At 33.9% G+C, this 21652-nt stretch overlaps 2 protein-coding genes across 2 annotated transcripts; both read right to left on the bottom strand.

The window, feature by feature from the left end:
• Window positions 1–1181: 1181 nt before the first annotated feature.
• Window positions 1182–2831, bottom strand: LOC145041336 (uncharacterized). Its single transcript, XM_078989359.1, has 3 exons — window positions 1891–2831; window positions 1707–1784; window positions 1182–1596 (listed from the first exon to the last, which is right to left on the bottom strand). The coding sequence occupies exons 1-3, from the start codon at window positions 2713–2715 to the stop codon at window positions 1591–1593; spliced, it is 909 nt and encodes a 302-aa protein (XP_078845485.1). The 5' UTR covers window positions 2716–2831; the 3' UTR covers window positions 1182–1590.
• Window positions 2832–15478: 12647 nt separating this feature from the next.
• Window positions 15479–16376, bottom strand: LOC145039335 (uncharacterized). Its single transcript, XM_078987405.1, has 2 exons — window positions 15633–16376; window positions 15479–15532 (listed from the first exon to the last, which is right to left on the bottom strand). The coding sequence occupies exons 1-2, from the start codon at window positions 16374–16376 to the stop codon at window positions 15479–15481; spliced, it is 798 nt and encodes a 265-aa protein (XP_078843531.1).
• Between the last annotated feature and the right edge of the window lie 5276 nt (window positions 16377–21652).

The raw sequence follows: 21652 nt of genomic DNA, 5'->3' as shown, positions 1-21652 counted from the left end.
AAATATGTGAATTTAAAATGATAGAAAATATATTTATTATTATAGAAAAATATATAAAACAAAATAATTTGAGCCGTTGGAGGAATCACCTGGATCGCGAGCCCAACCCACCTCCCCCCAAGCCACTCCGACCACCCATTATCCTAAAGTCGATGATTACAGATGTAACAAAACTACCTTTCGTGGACCCAAAATAGAAAACCAAACTATCAAATAGTATTTTGGTAAAATATTAAAACTCACATAAATCACATGGGCGAAAAATGTCAAATATAAAATTCTATTCGTATTTTTTGCAAATAAACAAAAGCCTAAAGCGTAGGTTACACGTCATGGCCATCCTACCTCGTCACCATACTCTTGTCTTGTCAGTTGCTTCTATTGGTGTCAACAAACACCCCCCACCCCTATTTACACTTTACCACTTTTATGTTTCAAATTTAATGCTCTATTGCCCCCTTAAAACTATGATTAGTGCTAAAGTAGCCTTAAAACTAAGAAAATACTTCTAATCAAACCCAATTTCGACCACATCTTCTCCAAATCAACGTCATATACTCATATCCATTACATCATTTTCTATAAATTTTGCATCCGTAAAGATGTCGAAAATCAAAGGTTAGCAAATTGCATAAAGGAAAATCTCTAGAAAAATTCCAAGCTTTTAGAAAAAGTTTTAAAAAAATCTTAATTTGTTTTTAACAGAAAAATCCAATTATTTTGAGAAAATCATATAATATGTTATTTGCTATCAAATATAAAAAACGATTTTTTTTGTTAATTAGGAAAAAATATTAAATAATCAGGATTTTTCTATTAAAAAAAACTTTTAGGACTTTATTGAAGATTTCTCTTGTGTCAAATTAAATAGCAATGTACTTTTATAGTTATTAAGTTATTATAAATTGTAGAAAAACTTTATTGGGTTTAAGTTATGAATAAAATAAAATATAGTGATAGAAAAACATAAATATGTTGTTATTTTGTTGCAATTTACTCGTTTTCAAAAACTGGTTGTGAAACCAGATTAATGAAAACGTCAAAAATTCGAGATTAATGTACAAGTTTCGTTACATAGAGTACAAATTACTAAAAGGGTATTACCCAAACATAGAAAGCACTTCATGAAGTCCATAAGAAGAAAGAAACCGAAATTATGATACAAAAATGTAGGCAAATTGTTGAACTACTAATGATCAAAATGTTACCATTTAGCATAACTTTGATTCTTCATGCATACGCTGCTCTTGATCTACAAAGCTAATTAATAACAAGAATCATCAACAATGGCAAATTTCAAAGAAGCTTTCACACTTTATTCATTTCTATAACCAAGAACAGTAAAAAAAAAAAAAAAAAAAAAAAAAAAAAAAAAAAAAAAACCTTATATATGAACACATGTTGACTATAAGAAGCAAAATTAGCAGAACCCAAATGAAAAAGCTAAGCTTAATTCAAGATCTAATCAGGGAATTTCAACATTTGGAAATCAAACCCCCGTTTTGAAGAAATCAAACAGCAAGTATTCCAGTTATTAATGATTATACTTCACCATTGTTATCAGCATCATCCTTAGGCGTGTCTCTAATACTACCTCTGCAAAAATTCAACAGAAAGTAAGAAGATGATAAGAAAAACTGGAGTTTAGAATCGATGGGTAGATCAATTAGATAACAAGATTGCTGAATTTTTGATCGGATGATTACCTTTGCGGTTTCGGTATCATCGGGAACTCTGTATAGGTCGGCGGTGATTTCCGTCAGCCACAATCCGGGAAACAGGGTCTGCATCGGAGAAAACAATGCAACAGTGATGAATATGATCGTGATCTTAAGGATTTGTAGTTTGAAGAAAGTGGAGGAGTAAAATTGGTTATGAAATTTGACTTACATCCAATTGCTTTTGAATAATCCTTGGTCGTTTCTTCGGCTTACGTGGAAGTCGCCGGCCGGCCATAGCCGTGAAATCATCTTCCAATTCACGGCGAGAAAGTTGAATTGAGAATTTGGGTCTGTCTCTCTTCTCGCCACTGGTAGTTACGGTGGCTGTAGCGACGCCACCGACAGGTCGGGGTCTCGGAGATTTGTTGCCTTCGTTTCTCACCGGAGATACATTAGGTTTCACAATATCACCATTGCCGTTGACTCCATTCGAAGGGGAAGGAGCTTTGCACGCAGCTCGTCTAGTCCTCAAATTCCACGGCCTCTCCGCCGGAGAAGTAGATGTCGTTGCAGTCGTTGTTGTTGTCCCCGGCGGCGGCGGCGGATCGACAAGAGTTTCTCTTAGAATCGCATCCTTCATCTTCCCGACCTCCGTCTGGAAATCGAACATCAGTTTCTCTCGAGTCGCCTCGATCTCACCGTCTCCGGCTCTCGCCTTCAATTTCTCCGACGAAGAAAACTTGTAATAACTCTCCACCTTGCGATCATCACTTGATCTAAATCTTCTCTCAAACTCCATCTCCCTCCGCCGTGTTCCAATCACGTTGCCCCTTCCCCCATCACAACCACCGCCGCCGCCACTCTCCGACGATTGTTTGCGATCGACGGCCGACACGTCGCCCTTTGAATCCACCTTCATACACCGAAGAAGCTTCTGATTCCCCCACTTCAAACACGGCAAATCAAAATTGTGCAGCCGCTTCAATCTCTCCATCTCTTCTTCCTCCACCGCTTCTCTTTCTCCGCCGCCTCTTCTCCTGCCGGAAAATACCATCAAAACCTCTCTGAATCTCCCTTTAATCAAAATTCGTGACAGATTATCAGGAGGGTTTTCCCTGGTTCTCCTCTTGTGTTTATGTGAAATCGCCGCGAAACGTTCATATATGAGGAGTCAAGAGGGGTGGAGGGTGCGATTTAACGTTCGAGGTGGCAGGTTCCCAGTGCTAATGTACGCATTATGAGTTTTGTTTTGTGCGCATTTTTGGTGTGAGGTGAAACGAGAGGCGACTGAATTTCAAATATGAGTCTTCATATCAGCCGTTGATCTACACGTACTATTTTCTGCCAGCCGTTGGATTTTATTTTTATTTAATCAATTCTTATATAGGGATCCCCATTAATTATTCCTATAACAAGGCTTAGTTGCCGAAAGATCCTTGCACTTTGGTGTTATTGCAATTTAACGCTTACAAATCTGGATAAGAACCTTGTTTATTATATAGATATAATATAATTACTAATTTATAAGATTTATAAGGAAATTAGTAATCTAGCCTTAATAGTTGTTTTTTTTTTTTAAATAACAATAAAAATGTACTTTTGAAAAATTACCATTTGGTTTGGTATGTTAGAATCTGTAATTCGAAATGGATAAACAGATATAGTGACCTGACCGGGTAATATGGTCTCCTATAGATAACATTTTGAACCCATTTTTATGTCGGGTTCAATTTAAACTCCCATTTTCTTCGGACAACATTTCAGACAGCATCAAACTCAAACATTGTCTTCCTTTAGCAATAAATAGATTTAGTTTTTTGTGGGTATGTCTCGATATTTTCGGTTCTTTTTTGATGATTTGGTGTGGTAACATAGGTATTAATCGTTTTCCTTTAAATTAGTTTTTTTGGCTATATGTGAGTATACGTTTGAAATAGAATAACAAATCTAAAAAAAGAATTCTAAAATAATCCGTAATGACTCTGGAATACGAAGATCTTGTCGAGAATCTGTAGAACAAGTTTGGAATGCGTAGAATTATTTTGGAATGGTATTTCACAATGTGTCAGGAATAGAGTCAATGTAGTCCGGAATGTTGTTCCAAAATGTTCTCCGAAACATACGTATTTAAGTTAGGAATGTGCAACAAATGCCTAGTTATAATTACTTTGATTGTAGCATAACAAAACATATGATGTGGTTCACTACAACCTGCAGACCTGAAGTGGGTTGGGAAATCATGACCCATTTACACACACCACAACGTGCAACCATGTTAGGGCATCTTGTTTTGGTGCTTATGTTAACATATCAATGGGTGTCAATGTCACGCTTGACTATGTCATTATCTTATATGCAAGGAAGTTAGTACTTATCCTCGGGTTGACTCTTGCATATGTATGTGTTATATGCTTAGTAGACGGGGCCCAACGGGTATTCTGTATGCCATTACTTGTTATACATGTATGTTTGTATGTTGGGCAAGGCCCATTGTGCTAGTTAGGGCGAGGCCTGTTATACTCAATGGGTGGGGTCTGTTATGTGAGTTAGGGTAGGGCCCGTTACACTCATTGGGCGGGGCCCATTATATGTTTGATATGTGTGGTATGTGATATTTGGGGGAAACTAACTAAGATTCGTGCTTACGGTTTTCGGTTTATGTTTCAGGTACTTCTGATGCAAAAGGGAAGAGCTCGGGGTGATTCTAGTGCACACACAATATTGTTTCACATTTTCATGACAACTCTGATATTTTATGATGTATTGATACATTTGTTCCACTTAGGGTTTATGATGATGTTTTTGGATACTGATTTTATTAATTTAAAAATGAAATTTTTGAATCTTATTTTTTGGACATTGCAATTTTTGTTGTAGCTTTAAGAGCTTCCCGATTTAGGTAGTTTCATGTGATTGGGTTAACTGTTAGCACCTGTTGGGTTCCAAGTAGTCTGCCAAATTTTCTCTATGGATTCTTTGATTTTATGAAGTGGTTGGAGGAAGCATCTGGATTGTGTTAGTATAGTTTACAGTAACTCTAACTCAGTCAGATTTCGAGGACGATATCCAATTTAAGTAGGGGAAGACTTGTAACACCTAGTTTCGTGATGTTTTTAATTTCATGATATTGGGTCGTTATTTAATCAAGTAAATGTCTTGTACTTCAAGGGAATAGAGTTAGACCCAATTGGATGTTGATTACACAACTTAAGCCCTCAAGTTGTTCTTTGGAACAAAAAAGTAAAATCTGAAAAGTAATATCCGGACTTCTTGCATGGAGTAATGGATTTATTTCAACATCATTTTTTTCACTTCCATAAACATTTGTTCCTTAAACAACATTTTCTTTTAATTTTTTTTTCACTTTCATCTAACTTCTTTTTATTTCTATCTTTAAGTGGTCCTTACAAGCTAAACGTTAGTATTCTAACAATGTAAAAAATGGTAGTTCTAAGAATTATTTACCCCATTAAATTGCTATATATGTAGGGCAAAATATAGTATGATAGATATTGCAACAATTGAAGTTCTATGTTTAACGTACAATTATCACCGATTAAAGATATTTATCTATTAATTACTTTTTAAATACAAACGACTTTGAATGGTTCCAATCGCGTGTGGTATTAAATAATAATCATATTTTTTTAAGTTGTGAAAATAAAAGTATTATCTAGTGGGAATACAAACATCGTTAATGATAAAATCGATTTGTGAGAAAGATGTTTTATATTTGTCACAAAGTTTCTTTCATATCCCAACTTGAATCGTTTGATCCACAACCTTCTATAGCTTTTCATCAGTTGACATAACAAACTCGCGCTATGCGCATTTTCCTGAATATCCCTCTTTGCATTTGTCGTAATCTCCTTCGACGTTTTTGCATCTTATTTTAATGTTGTTGCACAACCATGTTGAACCATAACCATAAGAGCCTTCATCTTTATATTCTACATTGTGGAGTCATTCGATCTATTAAACTTCTTTCAATCGAACTTGTAAGACGTCTCTTAAACCAACAAGTATAATCACTCGAATAATCGTAGCTCTAATACCACTTTTTGAGCAAGCAATAAAAAAAAGACAATAAATGGCAAAATAATAATAATAATAACATAATTTGGTAGAAATAACCATGTCCATGGGGAGAAACCAAATATCTATTATATTATTCAACTATTTAGAAGACAAAATTGCAAAAATTGTCTCTGTCGTTGTTGTTGGCAGTTTTATGTGTTTTTAGTCCAAAACAAAATGTTAGTGCACCACTGGCAGGGCCGGCCCAATAGGATGGGCAAGTTGGACGACCGCCTCGGGCCTTACTATGATCTGGGGCCCCAAAATTATTTATGTTTGTTATCATATATGTACGTTTTGTTAGTAATTTTATTAAGATTTTGGTAGTTGAGTTGGTTTGGAGTTATTGCCTCTGGGCATTATTTTTTTAAGAGTCCTAGGTTCGAAACCTGTTGTACTGCTCGCCGTCAAATGCCGCTGAAAACCTACAGAAACTACTGATCTGTTTGTACATCGAGAAAGGAGTGACGAATTGTGTCAACAGAAACAGTGGGGGAGTTTATACCCAAATGTAATCGCCTATTGGACATCAAGCTTTCGGTAGTGGAAGATTGGTTGTAGAATAGGATAACAAACTGGGTCAAGACATAAATTCAAACTCCGGTGAAGACTTTAGATCCAGATGTAGGTTTCCGACGACGGAGGATTTTAAACCTAGATCCCTAGAAATTGAATCCTTCATCATCTTTTTCCACGTTTTTCATATGTTGATCAAAACCTTCATCTCCTAAACCCAATCTCGGTTGAAACTATCGATGAGTGGTGTTGAACGATTTCTGGCCGAGATTAAAAGTACAAGAAGGTGAAGGGAATGTCAATGATGGGGATTGTGGAGGGCTTACCAGAAAAAACAACACCCACTAAGGAAAAAGGATGGCGCCGGTGGTAGTGGTTTCTGAAATCATTCATCAAATTTGGTTGATCGGAACCACTGGCGAAGGAAGAAGAATGTCGTCGATGGTGGTTTCTAGAGACGAAGGGTAACACTGATGACGTAAATGTGGGTGGGCAGGTGGTATCCAATAGGTGGGTGGGCAGGTGGTATCCAATAGAAGGAGGAGGGGTGAACAGGTGGTGTCCAATAGGTGGAGGTGTCCAACAAGTGGTGGTGTCCGGCAAGCGGCGGCGAGGTCCTATGATGTTGTTGGTCCGACAAAGATAAAGATAGAGAAAGAGAGGCATTGAGTAAATATTGGTGGATAGGTTAGAAGGAGGAGGGGTGGGCAGGGTATAGTTTTGTCTTTTTTGGTTTTTTAATTAAATATATAGAGAATAATTAAAGAGAAATTTAAAAAAAAATATATTGAAGGATAAATTCATCATTTCAAATTGGGTATGGACCAAAACCACACAAAAATGTCTACTATAGGAATCAAAACCACACAAATTATCTAAAATTGGAGTACTCATGCACTTTTAGACCAAAATCACATAATTTTTACAAATACAAAGACCATTTTTGCAATTTGGTCTATTTAAGAAAGGGATTCAATGGGGAAAAAATCTAAAGACCTACAACATATTCCAAACATTTATCCCTTCGAAATTGGCATACAAATTTCTTCACTTTGTTCTAGGTTAAGTTATTTCAAACACATTACCAAAATTTCAGTTCATATTATAACAGTTATCTATTTTCATTTTTATTTTTTTAACTTGATAATATAAAATAATAAGGGTGGACATGATACGGTACCGATCATTTTTTTTCTCAAATAAGTACCGTGACAATTATAATTGATATAAAAATTTTGCTATCGATACTATACCAAATATAGTTGATACCAATTTGTTTGATTACCAAAAAATCTGGTTGGTATAAATAAGTAATATAAACTTTTTAATTCTCTACTGTAATATTTAATGACCAACAAAAACACTGGTAATATTGTCGCTTAGTAAAGAAATTAGTTAAATAATTATTTTAATTAACTAAAGAATGTTATCCAAGTAACTTTATGAAATTTTTTATAATTTAACGTTGTAATAACTATCACCTAACGCAACTAAATGATTTATATCAACTTTTTTAAAACTTTAAACACTAAATAAATGCATTATATATATATATATATATATATATATATATATATATATATATATATATATAATTGGTATTAGTCCAACAATGTATTTAAAATTCTTTATCATTATGATACTTCTTGTTAAATATATTGGCTAATGCACGTTTTTACTATAATATTATTGATTGGTTCCATCGATAACAAGTTGTTTTTTTTACATGTATATTTAACAGTCTCACGAATAATCTATAAGATAGTCTATTTACATGTAAGTTTAACTATAGTGTTACAACGTCTTGTTTTGTATTCGTCTTTATTTATTATTATTATTATTATTATTATTTTGAAAATAACAAAATGGAAGAGAATAAAATAAATTGAAGCATCTATATTTGTGTTATTAAACTAAAAGTTCTGAAAACAAACGTGCAATCTTTAATTAGAAAAAGAACTTTTTTTTCAGCAACAAACTTTTATAAACCTCAAAAAAAACACCTAGGTATGAGTTACTTAAAAGTAGGGCGGATCTAACCACATCTCGACCCTTCTCCAAATTTGACGTACCAAACTACATTTGAAAAATAAATACACAACATCTTCTGGATCAAACTGACAGATAGGACACATAATCGAGTCCAACTCCACACCTTTAGCCAACAAGATCAATCTGATAGGAATCATTTCTAACAAAACACGCCATAAAAAGATATTTACCTTGATAGGAACATAAATTTTCCATCTGGTGGCTACACGTTCCACTGGAAGTCTCGAAGAATCAATATGACTCCTGATTGAGTTGACAGAAAAAATACCTGAAGAATCTAAATCTCAATTCCATTTGATTGGAACGGACATCAACACAACTGTATCAAAATATCCCTAAGATTATCAAGTTACACAGTTTCCACACCACTTCTGATAGGATGACGCCACGAGAAAGTACAACATGCCAAAGACCAAAAGTCATGAACTAGGCCTCCTTGTAGAAAAAGGAGTAATGATTATTTTTTACCATGAAAGTCTCAAAATTGTACTCAAATCTTGAAATCAAGATCTCAATTTTTCATTTCGTCTTCAAATCACTTACTTCCTTTAAGGGAAGATAGACTGAAAATCCAGAGATAACTATAGAACATGGAGAATTCGTGTGGAATCAACCTCACTAGGGGCAACATACACATCAAATATATAGATTTTGAATTTCAGACTTGATATTTAATTAGTATTATAAACTAATAATGAATTGTTTAAGAATGTCAAACGAACAAATGGATAGATAATATATAAAACTAAATATCCAAAACATTTTAACGTAAGAAAACAACTAACGGTTAATATTGAGAATTAAACGTTGATAAGTTGTAAATAATAAGTTTAATTATTATTACTATTGTTACCAAGTTTCTTCCAGAAATCAGAATGATCATTCAGATGAATTTCGACACGTGGCGGTTTGAATTTCGAATCAAATATCAATATCCGCTTTGATTTGAATTCAAACCTAAAGACTATTCGATCTTTCCAGATGATTCTAAAATGTTTTGTCACCTCATCCAGGAGGTCAACATTGGTACACTCTTTGACCAGGTCGGTCAAACCCGATCCGGTTGAACCTCGCCAAAAATAAAAGTTACTCAGCTCCCAGCGACCGATGCATCGTGACAAGTGCGCCTAAATCGCGTCATTTCGTGCACTCACGTCATCGGCTAGACCATGCACGTGTGTTGGCTTAGCCCATCTCTTGATCCATTTAAACATTTGAAGGCCTATCAAGAGAAAACCAATACAAATCCACAAAATGTTTCTTCCCCCACCATTATGGGATAAAGGAAAATAGCCAACTTGCCTTATTCCCTTATAATTTCCAACAATCTCCACCAATTTGGAAATTTTCCTTTCACTTAGACAGATGATGACACTTGGGTGTCATGAAGATTAAACCCTAGTTTAATGAAGAAAAACTAGAAGATATTGATTCTATGGTATCCTTATAGGTTTCAACCACGAACCTGATGACCTCTCTGGTTTACCCCCACACACCACATGGCGTCTTTGCATTTTCCCTGATCGCTAATATGTCTATGCGTTATAAATCCTTTCATGACCCTTTAAAAGATAAACCACTTATTTTCACTTGAGAAGACACCACCTCTAGATCATATAGGCAAAGTTTACAACATCTTTGTTTCTTAGATGTCTCCATTTGTTAAGAGTTTTAACCCATCCTCGTTCTTGGCAACGACGTACTATCCTATCTCCCATAGATCTATCATTAATGATAGTACCTTCTATCGTTATTGACTTCGTTGTTACCCTTTAAACTTGAGAATTAGGAGCATTAATGTCAAATTGCTTTTCCTTCACTAAGCGATTCTATTTTAGTTTTATACCCATGACTCTCGTGGTAAATGTAACCAAATATCTCGTCAGAGATATGGTAAGCAAATCTACCAAGTTCCTACATGTCTCATAAAATTATGTCTCAGAACTACATATATTGACTTCCAAGTATACAACATTTTCCACTTTAGACCATGTAGCCTCACTGTCAGGTACATAAGTATAGATGGTATTGGAATATCCTATAGGTGGATATCCACGAGTCGATATTGAATCCACTATGCCTGTTTGCCTACTACTGCTAAGGTAATTATCTAGGCTTCCATCGTTGAATGAGCTATATATGTATTTTTCTTGGCCGCCCAATAAATAACACCACCAACAAGAGTATAAATCCATCCACTTGTGGAGTTTAAATCAATGGCGTGATCTATCCAACTAGCATCATAATACCTTTCTAGTATTCCGTTAGATGACGAATACGTCAACTCAAAGGTACTTTTCCTTTTCAGGTATCCCAATACTCTACTCATTACCTTCTAGTGCTCCGTCCCGAGATGACAGTATACTGACTTAGTTTGCTTATACTGGATGCGATGCCAGGTTGAGTGTAATGTGTTGCATACATCATGCTCTCAATTTAACTTGCATATTCTAGTTAAGCCACTTCTCAACCAGAATCCACATTCAGTTTCGCACTTGAATCAAAAGGAGTGTTGAATTCCTTAATATTCAAATATTGAAATATAGCTAGAATTTTCTCTAAATAATGAGATTGACTCAGAGAAATATGATTGCTTGTCCTTTTCACCTTGATACAAAGAATTGAATCAACTTCACCAAGATCTTTCATCTTAAATTTTGAGGATAGGTATTTATTCGTCTAATAAGACCTAGGTGAGTACCAATGATCAACATATCATTGAGATAAATACAAATAATGATTGTGTATTCGAAAGTGTATTTGGAATAAATATGTTTGTCAACACTATTATGCTAGAATCCGAAAGCAATCACAATAGTGTCAGATCTCTCATGCCACTATTTAGGAGCTTGTTTCAAACCATATAAGGATTTAATAAATCTACACACTTTATTTTCATGTCCATGTATCACAAATCCTTCAAGATTCTCCAGGTAAATCTCCTCTTTGTGATAACCATTCAGAAAGGTTGTTTTCAAATCGATTTGATGAATGTACAATCCTTTCAAATATGGTATTGCTAAGAGAGTTCTGATCGAACAATACTAGCAACTGGGGCATAGATATCAAAATAATCGATCCATTCTTGTTGTTTGTACCCTATAGCAACTAATCTTGCTTTATAGGCATATATGGATCCATCTAGATGGTATTTTCTCTTAAATATCCATTTGGATTCTAGGGTATCTTCCCTTTGGGTAGATAATCCAATTATGAAGTTTTGTTACTTATAATTAAATCCATTTCATCCTTGAAGGCTCCTTTTCCACAAAGGAGCATCTCTAGATGACATGGCTTCAGTGGAGGTCTTAGGATCATCATCTAAGTTGATGGAAAAAATGACCTCTATCATCACTTTCTTTTGAGTACCTTCAACTAAAAGAGTAAAATTCATCTCCTAGATTTTTCTCTTTTCTTGACCTTGTATTTCTCATTGGTTGTTCTATAACCAGAGAAGGTCGAACATTCTCTTGAGAAGTGCTTAGGACTTTTATTGGATTCAAGTTTTCAATATCTTTTGACAACTTTTCTTCGAAGAATTCCACGTCTTTGGATTCTATGACAATACTGAGTCATTATCCAATAATCGATAAGCCTTGTTGTTATGAGCATATCCAATGAACACACTCTTCATAGCTCGAACTACCAATATGGATCTCTTAGGATCAGTTGTCCTATAGTAGGTAACACACCCCTACACTCTCAAATAGTTTAGCTTGGGTTTTCAATTTTTCCAGAACTCATACGGACTTATAGCAATCACATGGATAGTGATCCTATTATGAACATAGTAAGTAGTCAATAGTGTTTCCCTCACATATGTTTGGTAAAGATGATTGGTTGAAAATGCGATTGGCCATCTCACAAAGGGTTCTATTCTTTCATTATGTTAAACCATTTTTAGGGAGTATAAGGTGAAGTTCTTTCGTGTTTGATTACATTCTCTTCACAGAATGTGTCAAACTCTTGGTTGAAATTGTCCTCGTCTCTATCCGGGGCGAAGAATTTTAATGTGTCTTTCAAGTTGATTTTTTACTTCAGCCTTATATAGTTTAAATGCATCAAAAGTTTCATATTTTGATCTTAGAAGACAAACATGTAGATATTGAATTGATTTGTCACAAAATGTGATGAAATACATTTTTCCTCCTCAAGTAAGTATTCCATTTAACTCACATATAGCATAATGAATCAGCTCAAGTAATGATGTATTTCTCTCAACTAATGGAAAAGGTTTCTTTGTAAATTTGATTTCACACAAGTTTCACATTTTTCAAAATCTTTTGTGTCATATTTTAACATCCCTTTAGTTTTCATTTTTTTTCAATGTTTATAACATTAGCGTGTGCTAAATGTTTATATCATAAAGAAATTGAACAAAAAAACCCAGAAAAGCTCATTTCATTCACATTTGCAATCATTTTGTCGGTTACATCATTACTACAAACACTAGACACATTTTAAAAATAATTATTTAATATATAAACTCTCTCTCTCTCTCTCTCTCTCTCTCTCTCCAAGAATGAAATCAAATAAAAAAACTACTCTATTAAAACACAGAAACACACTTTAACAAATCTGGAAACACGCCATCGTTCATGCTTGGTTCTATTCTTCACCCAAAATCTAAATCATCAATAATGAAAGGGAAAGAAAAATCTAGAGAAAAACGGAGCAGAAACAGTTCGATTTCTGGATCTATATGGGGAGATGAAGTTCATAGGAGTCACCACCACCGTATTCATCTTTTATCCTTAGAAGAAAATCGGAGCAGAAACCGTTCCACAATCCCATTCACCGACCTTCAATACTACTCATCGATACTTGCCAGGCTCAGATCAACAGTTGAGAAACGGAGAAGAAGATGATGAAGGTTCTGATTTCCATTTATTTCCATGGATCTGGCTTTACAGTCGATCTAACACCACCGAAGGCTCCATGTCATTCCCTCTTTCATATATGTTATTTTGCTTATCTCTATGTCTCTAATCTTTGTTAACCCAGTTCTTTTAATGTATTTCAGATGGGTGATTCGATTTGGTTAATGTATTTCTGGTTTATGGCTATATTTGGTTTGATTTTCAGACCCCCAAACTAAAATCTTTAAGGAAAATTTGGAGTTAAGCTTTTGGTTGGGAGATGAAAGTCGACAAGAGAGAGAGAGAGAGATAGAGATAGAGAGAGAGAGAGAGATAGTTAATCTGCTCTAATTCATATCCGTGGCCAACATTCTATGGTTGAGATTTCATTCACTGGGATCATGGTTGATCTCGATTGTTGTTATTGGGTTTGTTTGAAATTGCTCTTGATGTCAACTAATTATTTGAGCCTCGATTTGGAAAAATTGATTTCAGATAACTTGATTTTAGATTCAGTTTTGGTTTGATATCAATTCAAATTTAATATTCTGCTTTTTTAAAAACTATTTTTGGTTTTAGTGATATATATATATATACATATATATATATATATATATATATATATATATATATATATATATATATATAGAGAGAGAGAGAGAGAGAGTGTGTGTGTGTGTGTGTGTATATATTAAATAGTTATATTTAATTTTTCTTTAAGAAAACATCATAAATGGTCCCTATGGTAGTGAAATGACGAAAATGTCATTCAGTTAACGAACAAAACTTAACGGAGTTAGCAATAAGAACCAATCGTCAAAAGTTTTGAAAACACAGGGACCATCTATGAGGTTTTTAAACCACAGGGACTAAACTTTAGATTTTGGGAAACCACAGGGACCATTTATGATGTTTTTTCAATATTTAATTTTGCACCACAAACCATATATAAGAATACATTATCAACTACCTATAAGCATTCATATTAAAATTTAATATAGAAAACTATTGTGAAATATTGAAATTGTTCATTTAAAAAGCTAACAAATTTCTTTTCATAACACTTCAAAAAGAACCATACAAGTATACATATGGTAGGTGTCAAAGAAAGTTACGAAGCCTACTAGAGGTCTACTATAAGCAACATATTCGAAATACATAGATGTTGGGGATAAATTATGAAATCAGAAATAATATGAACTCAAAAGCAATAGGAATAAGTTAACAATAAAAAATGTGTTTTTTAATCGAAATAAAATCAATTTTGATGGTTTTATACATAATATTATATATATGACACCGCAAACAAAAATAACTGGATAATAATTATTTAACACTTATTTTAATTTAATGAAATATATATTTATTTGTGTTTTTATATTGAATCATATTCTAAATATTTTTTTCATTTTAAATTTATTGTCTAATTTATAAGTTAATTTTTTATCATTTATCAACTATCTTTTACTTAGTCTCTTAAACATAACCTAAGTTTTGAGAGAGATTATCTTATCTAAGAATAACAAAGAATGTGTTTGAACGTAAACGTGCCATATAATCAAGTTCAAACTTCGTTTAGTTGTTTACATTTTCTATTGATAAATTAACTTGTTGACAAAAAATAATTTATTCTGTTATTTTATCTTTCCAACTTTGTATTGTAATAAAAACAAATTATAGATTGCTGATCTTAATTATAAATTTTTGTAAAATAAACGAAGATAAAAAAAAAAAAATTACTTCATGCGCAAGAATCCAAGTATCCATATACTACATCCAACCTTTTTCATATAATGCATTTATATGTAAATAATACTATACTTTATTTCATATGTATTGTTACTAAAATTAAGGACATGTATTTAATTATTCATTAATCTTATTTTTATTTTGGCATTTAAACCGTTAAGATATTTGCATTACTACAAACACGCATACGAATTTTCATTTAAATTTAATGAAAGCTTTCTATATCCAACCCAAAATATCCCACGTAAATATAATCACTTTTATCCTAAAATTAACCATGCATCATATCTTTGTGACCAAAAACCATATCAATATAGTTACCCAAAAAATTTCTTTATAATCATATTTAAATTACTTTTAAGGTGATTAAATCAAGAACTGAAAAACCATATATCACCCTACTGAAATTTTAAATATTACGAATCTGTGATGAACAATTTGAACAGATACTAAACCCTAGATAAGGTAATTCACAAACAACATTATATGTCAATTATACCTTAATTGTAATCTGAGCTCTAAAACACCAGCAAACATTTATCTATCGCGCATTTGCATTTTAATTTACTTGTATAGATCAGGATGAACTTCACATAACCGTGATCCTGGAAATAGAACCTGTAAAAAGAAATTCAAACAAGAATCGTTAAATCTTTTGAAATTGGGTCGAATTGATCTGAACTGATGAATTTGGATAATGAAATTAAGTAATGCGTACCTGTAATCTATTCTGAATGTTTTTTGGCCGCTTGTTAGGTTTTCGTGGTGGCTTCTTCCCCGTAATGGCGATGAAATCATCCTCGATTTCTTTGCGTGATAGCGCAATTGAGAATTTAACCCTCTCTTCCTTCTTCTCAAGTTTCCTTTTCGGCCTCGTTGATTTCTTCTCCGACATCGGATCATCAACCGATGCATTGATTTCTTCGGCGACTGGCGGTGGCGGTGGCGGTCGATTGTCGTATTGTTTTTCAGAATTCTGCACAGCTTCTGAATTCACAGGCGGCGAGCCCTTACTCGGTGCAATCTCGACGTCATCTGGAGTATTGTTTTTCAGAATCGCTTCTTTCAACTTACCTACCTCCGTATGAAAATCCATCACCAGCTTCTCTCTAGTTATCGAGATTTCGTCGTCATCTTCCGATGTAGCTTTTCTAACCGAACCGATATCCGGCGATTGCGGTGGCGCTGGTGCTAGAAACAATGGTTTCAGGTTAAATCGCACCCTCTTCCGCCTCGGATCATCACTCGATCTTCCTCCTGCTGGCATCTCTAACACCTCCACTTCTGCATGACGGTTTTCGATAGAACGATTGTTGTTATACTCCTCTGAATCTGAAGATTCATCATTATCAACGGCCGTCATTGCACGAATTGGATTAACGTTCATGCACCTCAAAAACCTTTGTGTCCCCCACATCAATCCTTGCGGTAAATTGAAATTATGCAGAGGTGATCTCTCCATTAACGAAACTCGAATTTGATGATTTCTTCTTGAAGATTTTAATTGCTTCGCAAATGTTCTTGAAGAGGCAACAACCGGAACAAGGGTTTTTGTTGATCGCTGTTTTATGTGCTTATGTGAGAGTCGCCGCGAAACGTTATACAATAAGCAAGGCAAATATATCAAACGCCGTCGTATTATAATGTCATGGCGAAGCTTTTGACAATTGAGCGTAAAAGTTACACGTTTTCCCCTTCACGTTATGGTGTAATACGCTTTTCTTCATTTTTTCATAGAAAAAACTGCAAAAATGGTTCCTATGGTATGATTTTTTTCGAGGTTTTATCAAAACCTCGATTCTTTTGGTTTTATGGTCTGTAGTTTATTTGTGGTTTTGGTCCCTCAATAAATTGAAATGACTGTAATGCCCTTATGATATATATTTTTTTATGTTTTTTTATTTGATTTAAATATAAAAAAATTAATTAATTTGGGTCTCTCTCTCTCTCTCTCTCTCTCTCTCTCTCTCTCTCTCTCTCTCTAACTTCCATCGGAAGCCTTAATTGGAAAAATCCACCACCATAAATTAACACCTTACACCATCACCACTCTTCCATCAATTTCACTACTAAGCACCCACCAACCATCTAGCCTACATATGATATTTTCCACCCTATTAAACCTGCATAAAGTTAAGTTTAAAAGGAAGCCACTATTGTTTGTTTTTCTTGATACACACCAGAAAAGTGAGGGTGGGGGTGAGAGCACACATGTGCAAGAGAAAGAGCTGAGGGTTTTTTGTCGTTTTTTCAACTACCGGGACCATTGGATCGTCACCACCATTAACCCATCAAGACCCTCTGCACCATTGTTTAAATTATAAACCCTAAATCACAGATTATCACCTTTTACATTTCATCTTCTAATCTAAATTCAAGTTGTGGGTTTCATCAAGTATATTCCCTAAAATAAAATATGAAATTGTGTATCTTTGTGTGTTTTCATTTCTAAAATCAATTTGGGTGTGCTTTACTTTACACCATGCTCCTGATTTGTAGCAAAGATAATAAGAGAAGAGAAAAGAAAGTGAAGAGAGAAAAGAAGAGAAAAGAAAGGAATCAATATTCGTCTTTTGTGTTCCCGAGTTGGAAAGAAGTGGAAGGAAAATTTAAAATTTGGTCTTTCTCTCCAAATCCTTCCAAATCGGAAGGAAAGTTAGGAGGGAAAGTGATCTTTCCATTTCCTTCCACTTCTTTCATTTAATGAAACTCGGGAACACCAATTTCTTTTATTTTACTTTCACTTCCATCAATTTCCTTTCTTTTCTCTCCTTAAAATGAACTCGGGAGCGGAGTGTTACAAAAATCAAAGAAATGAAGTATTGTTGGTGTATTTACATCAAATCTAAAAGATTTAGATGTCGATTTTGGACAAACACTTGATGATATCATCTCTACCTCCTCTTGACTATTGTGTTCTTCCGATTTAGATTCCGGTAGGCTATAGAAAGACAACTCATCACTGATACCAACACTTCTTTCTTCATCTGTTTCATTTTCTAAAAGGCCCACTCACGACTTCTTCATCAAAAACTACAGAGTTTTGACATAAACTTGTTGGACTAGTTTGAAAAAACGAGAGCTCTTCGTCATCATTGGTTATATCTGCAATTAAGGACTCGACATGGTAAGGTCGGGGGTAGTGCAAACAGAGCTCCGATTATGATTCCGCTTTGGCTACTCTCCGGTATCCTGCGCCGCCGAATGAAGACAATGGTTTGAAGAACTCAAAGGCGACGACGCCTACATGAACAGATTCTATGGGGAAGGCCACCTGTGTGCTACAATGCTTATGCCTTCTTCGAAGATTACGAAAAGTTACATAAATTTCTTCGATTGAGAGTTCAAGTTCTTGAAAGAGGAATCAGGATGCTTTAATTCAATCCTGAAGGTGTTAATTCAATGATTCAAGTCATTGATCTTAAAGATATGCCCAAAAGAGAGCTTCAAATCACATCCTTTGTATGTTTATGTGTAATGTTATAATTTTTAGGAGAGTTCTAAGAGATAAAAGAGGAAATAGGAAGAAGATGAAGTAAAAGTGTATAGGTGAGTATACGGTGTGCATGTGTATGTGTGTGTATAGAGAGAGAGAGGGAGAGAGAGATTTTTTTATTGTTTAAATAAATAAACAAATTTTATATTTAAAAAATGAAAGAAAAATAGAAAATAGATACCCCAAGGGTATTAAAGTCATTTCAGTTTACGAGACACCAAATCCGCAATAAAACTAGCTCAAAATGACCACGAAACCAAAAACATTGAGTTTTGGATCAAATCTCGGAACAAATGCATACCACAGGGACCATTTTTGCAATTTTATCGTTTTTTATAATACATCTATTTAAACACTACCAAACAATCAAACTTCCTTTTTCTAACTCTCAATATGTAATATCTCGTTTCTTTACCCTTGATTTTCTCTTTACACCACAAGAGTATAATCTTCATGCCATCCAACTTTCTTTTTCTAACTTTTGTCATGGAATTATCTTATTTAAACATAGCAAAAAAAGCATGCGTACACTTAGATACATGTGAATGCATATCATATTATAATTAAGGTGGCAACTCAGACAGTCACATCGAGTTTTTATCCGATATAACACAAAAAGAATTTTATAACATGAACACAACACAATAGTATATTTTGCTTATAACTAACACGAAAACAATCAATTTAAAATACGATTGAAATGATCAACATGACAAACACAAAAAGATAAAATAAAATAATCATTTAGTTTATCTAACTCATAATAAATCTTACAAAACATGACAAACAAATATTAATACCGTGTCAACTTTGTGTTGAACGTTGAACATGAACACGATACAATACGATATTTGGTGTTTTTACACTTGACACAAACACATTACGAACATGTACACGAATTCGAATTTCAGTTTCATACCAAGTGCATTTTGTTTCGTGTACTTTTGTCGTGATGTGTCATGAATTGTGACCCCTCTTTATAAAATAAATAGTTGTATACAAGTGCTTTGAGTTGTGACTTACGACACTGGCATATATATACCTTCAAATTCAAATGATATATATATATATATATATATATATATATATATATATATATATATATGAGATTTTCTAATATGTGCCCTAAGGGCACATATAAAAAGTATTAATTTTGAAAAATACTACCATAATTAAATGTGAAATGCATTAATTATGGAAATTATTAATGAATTTTACATTTAATTATGATAATATTTCTTATAATTAATGTATTTAATATTTAATTATGGTAATAATTATGATTAATTAATACTTCTTATATGTTCCCTTAGGACACATATTAGAAAATCCATATATATATATATATATATATATATATATATATATATATATATATATATATATTTGTTTAAGATGCGACCAAGTCCCAGAATAGTTTAGAGTGTTGTCTCTCGAGGGTGAAATGATGTATATTTGGGACCTACGATCATTGAAGAAAGTTAATTAGGGTCATTCATAATCCACGATGGACCCAAGATTATGCTCTAACCCAAGGTAGATAGAGATATTAATGTATAACCCATGTTGTATAGCCTTATTAGTTTATATTTGTATTGTTGTCCCATAACCTTAATTAATTTTATTTACATTTATAGTAATTATCTTGGTATCACAATACTCCTAAAATCTCTCCTCTCTTTTCTCTATCCTCTATCTCCTTCAAGACGCGTGTCATTACGTGTTTTCTATTATATATGGATGGTATCTTCTCATGACCCCCTTAACTAATTTACTTAAGTAGATTATTAACACCTTCATGATCTAAAAATACATTCTGCATTATTTTCGTGGTATATGCTTACATGCATTTCATATATTGACTATTGTCGCTTACTCTAAAGTTGACTGGGTTGGATGCTCGGTCACTCATAGATCCATATTTGGTTATTGTGTTTGTGGGGAACAACCTCGTCTCATGGTTCTAGAAACTCCAGGATGTCATTTCTAAAATCCAATGTTGAGGTGGAACATCACAAGGTGCCAAATGATGTTGCCAAAACCCGATGGATTCACAATATACTCTAAGAACTTTCATGTCTCACTACCAAATCACGCTTGTATAGTGTGAAAAAATTTGTACAATATACACATCATCAAATCTAGTTCAACATCAGCTACTAAGCAAAAAGAGATTAACATTCACTTTGTTTTATACATGAGTGTGAGTGACCTTGTATGTATGATAAAACTATATAAGGGTGTTAGTGTATAAACTATATTGTATAGTTGGCATATGGCCTTAATCATTTAAATTATAATTGTATATATCAAATTCGTAATCCATTAGAAATTCAATAATTGTCAACTGACACTCGAGAATGTTTGTGTAAAAATAAGTGTAAGAGGTATTATAGGTTACTAAAAATCATCCATACAAAAGGTATTTATACTTCTATTAAGGGGATAAATCTAGGTTTTATGAAAAATGTTGTTAGTGCGATTGTGCTTTTAGCTACTTTATGGTGTGACCTTTTATAAAGTGTGTGGTCATGATTTGTTGTTGGTTATAGGACCTCATGTAACATCCTAAATTCCAGGTATTAATCTTGAAAATTATTTTATGTTTAAGTTTTGGATTTATGGAGTTCTGCTTATCCATAATGTGTGGTGCATGGGTTGCCACGGTGCGGTGGTGATATGTCACCACGACGTTGCAGTTTAATGAGGTCAGATGCGGTGGCACATTGTTCACAAGACCGTAAGTTTCGGGCTTAGGCCCTATATAAGGAACATGAGGGCTAAGGTTTTGACCACCCTCACCCCCCCCCCCCCTCTCATCACTCCCAAAATCATCCTCTACAAACCCTAACCTTCTATCTTCATATCTTGAGCTCCTTTTGGTGTTTTTGGTTATTTGAAGGAAAAATAAGGAGGAGTTGTGCAAGAGACCACCAACTAAACCCAACTTCATCTTCTTTTGCATATTTTGGACCCTTATAAGTCTCCAAGTTCTCATTTTCTGCTTCATCCTTGTGTAGATCTATAAAGTGAGCCTATATTTTAATGTCGTGTTCTCTTGAGTGGTTAGACATGATAAAGTTTGCAACTTTATCATTCATTAAGGTTACTAGAGCAACATATGCTCCAGATCTAGACTCCCAAGGTTGTTTTGGTTCATGCATGAGATTTGGCCCCATTTCCATCATTTTAACCTAACTTGAGTGTATAACATGCATTGGACATATATATCCATAAAGTTA

The sequence above is a fragment of the Lactuca saligna genome, chromosome 4 (genome assembly GCF_052625555.1).
Source record: "Lactuca saligna cultivar CGN05327 chromosome 4, ASM5262555v1, whole genome shotgun sequence".
Lineage (NCBI taxonomy): Eukaryota > Viridiplantae > Streptophyta > Magnoliopsida > Asterales > Asteraceae > Lactuca > Lactuca saligna.
This window is presented reverse-complemented; position numbering and strand designations above follow the sequence as displayed.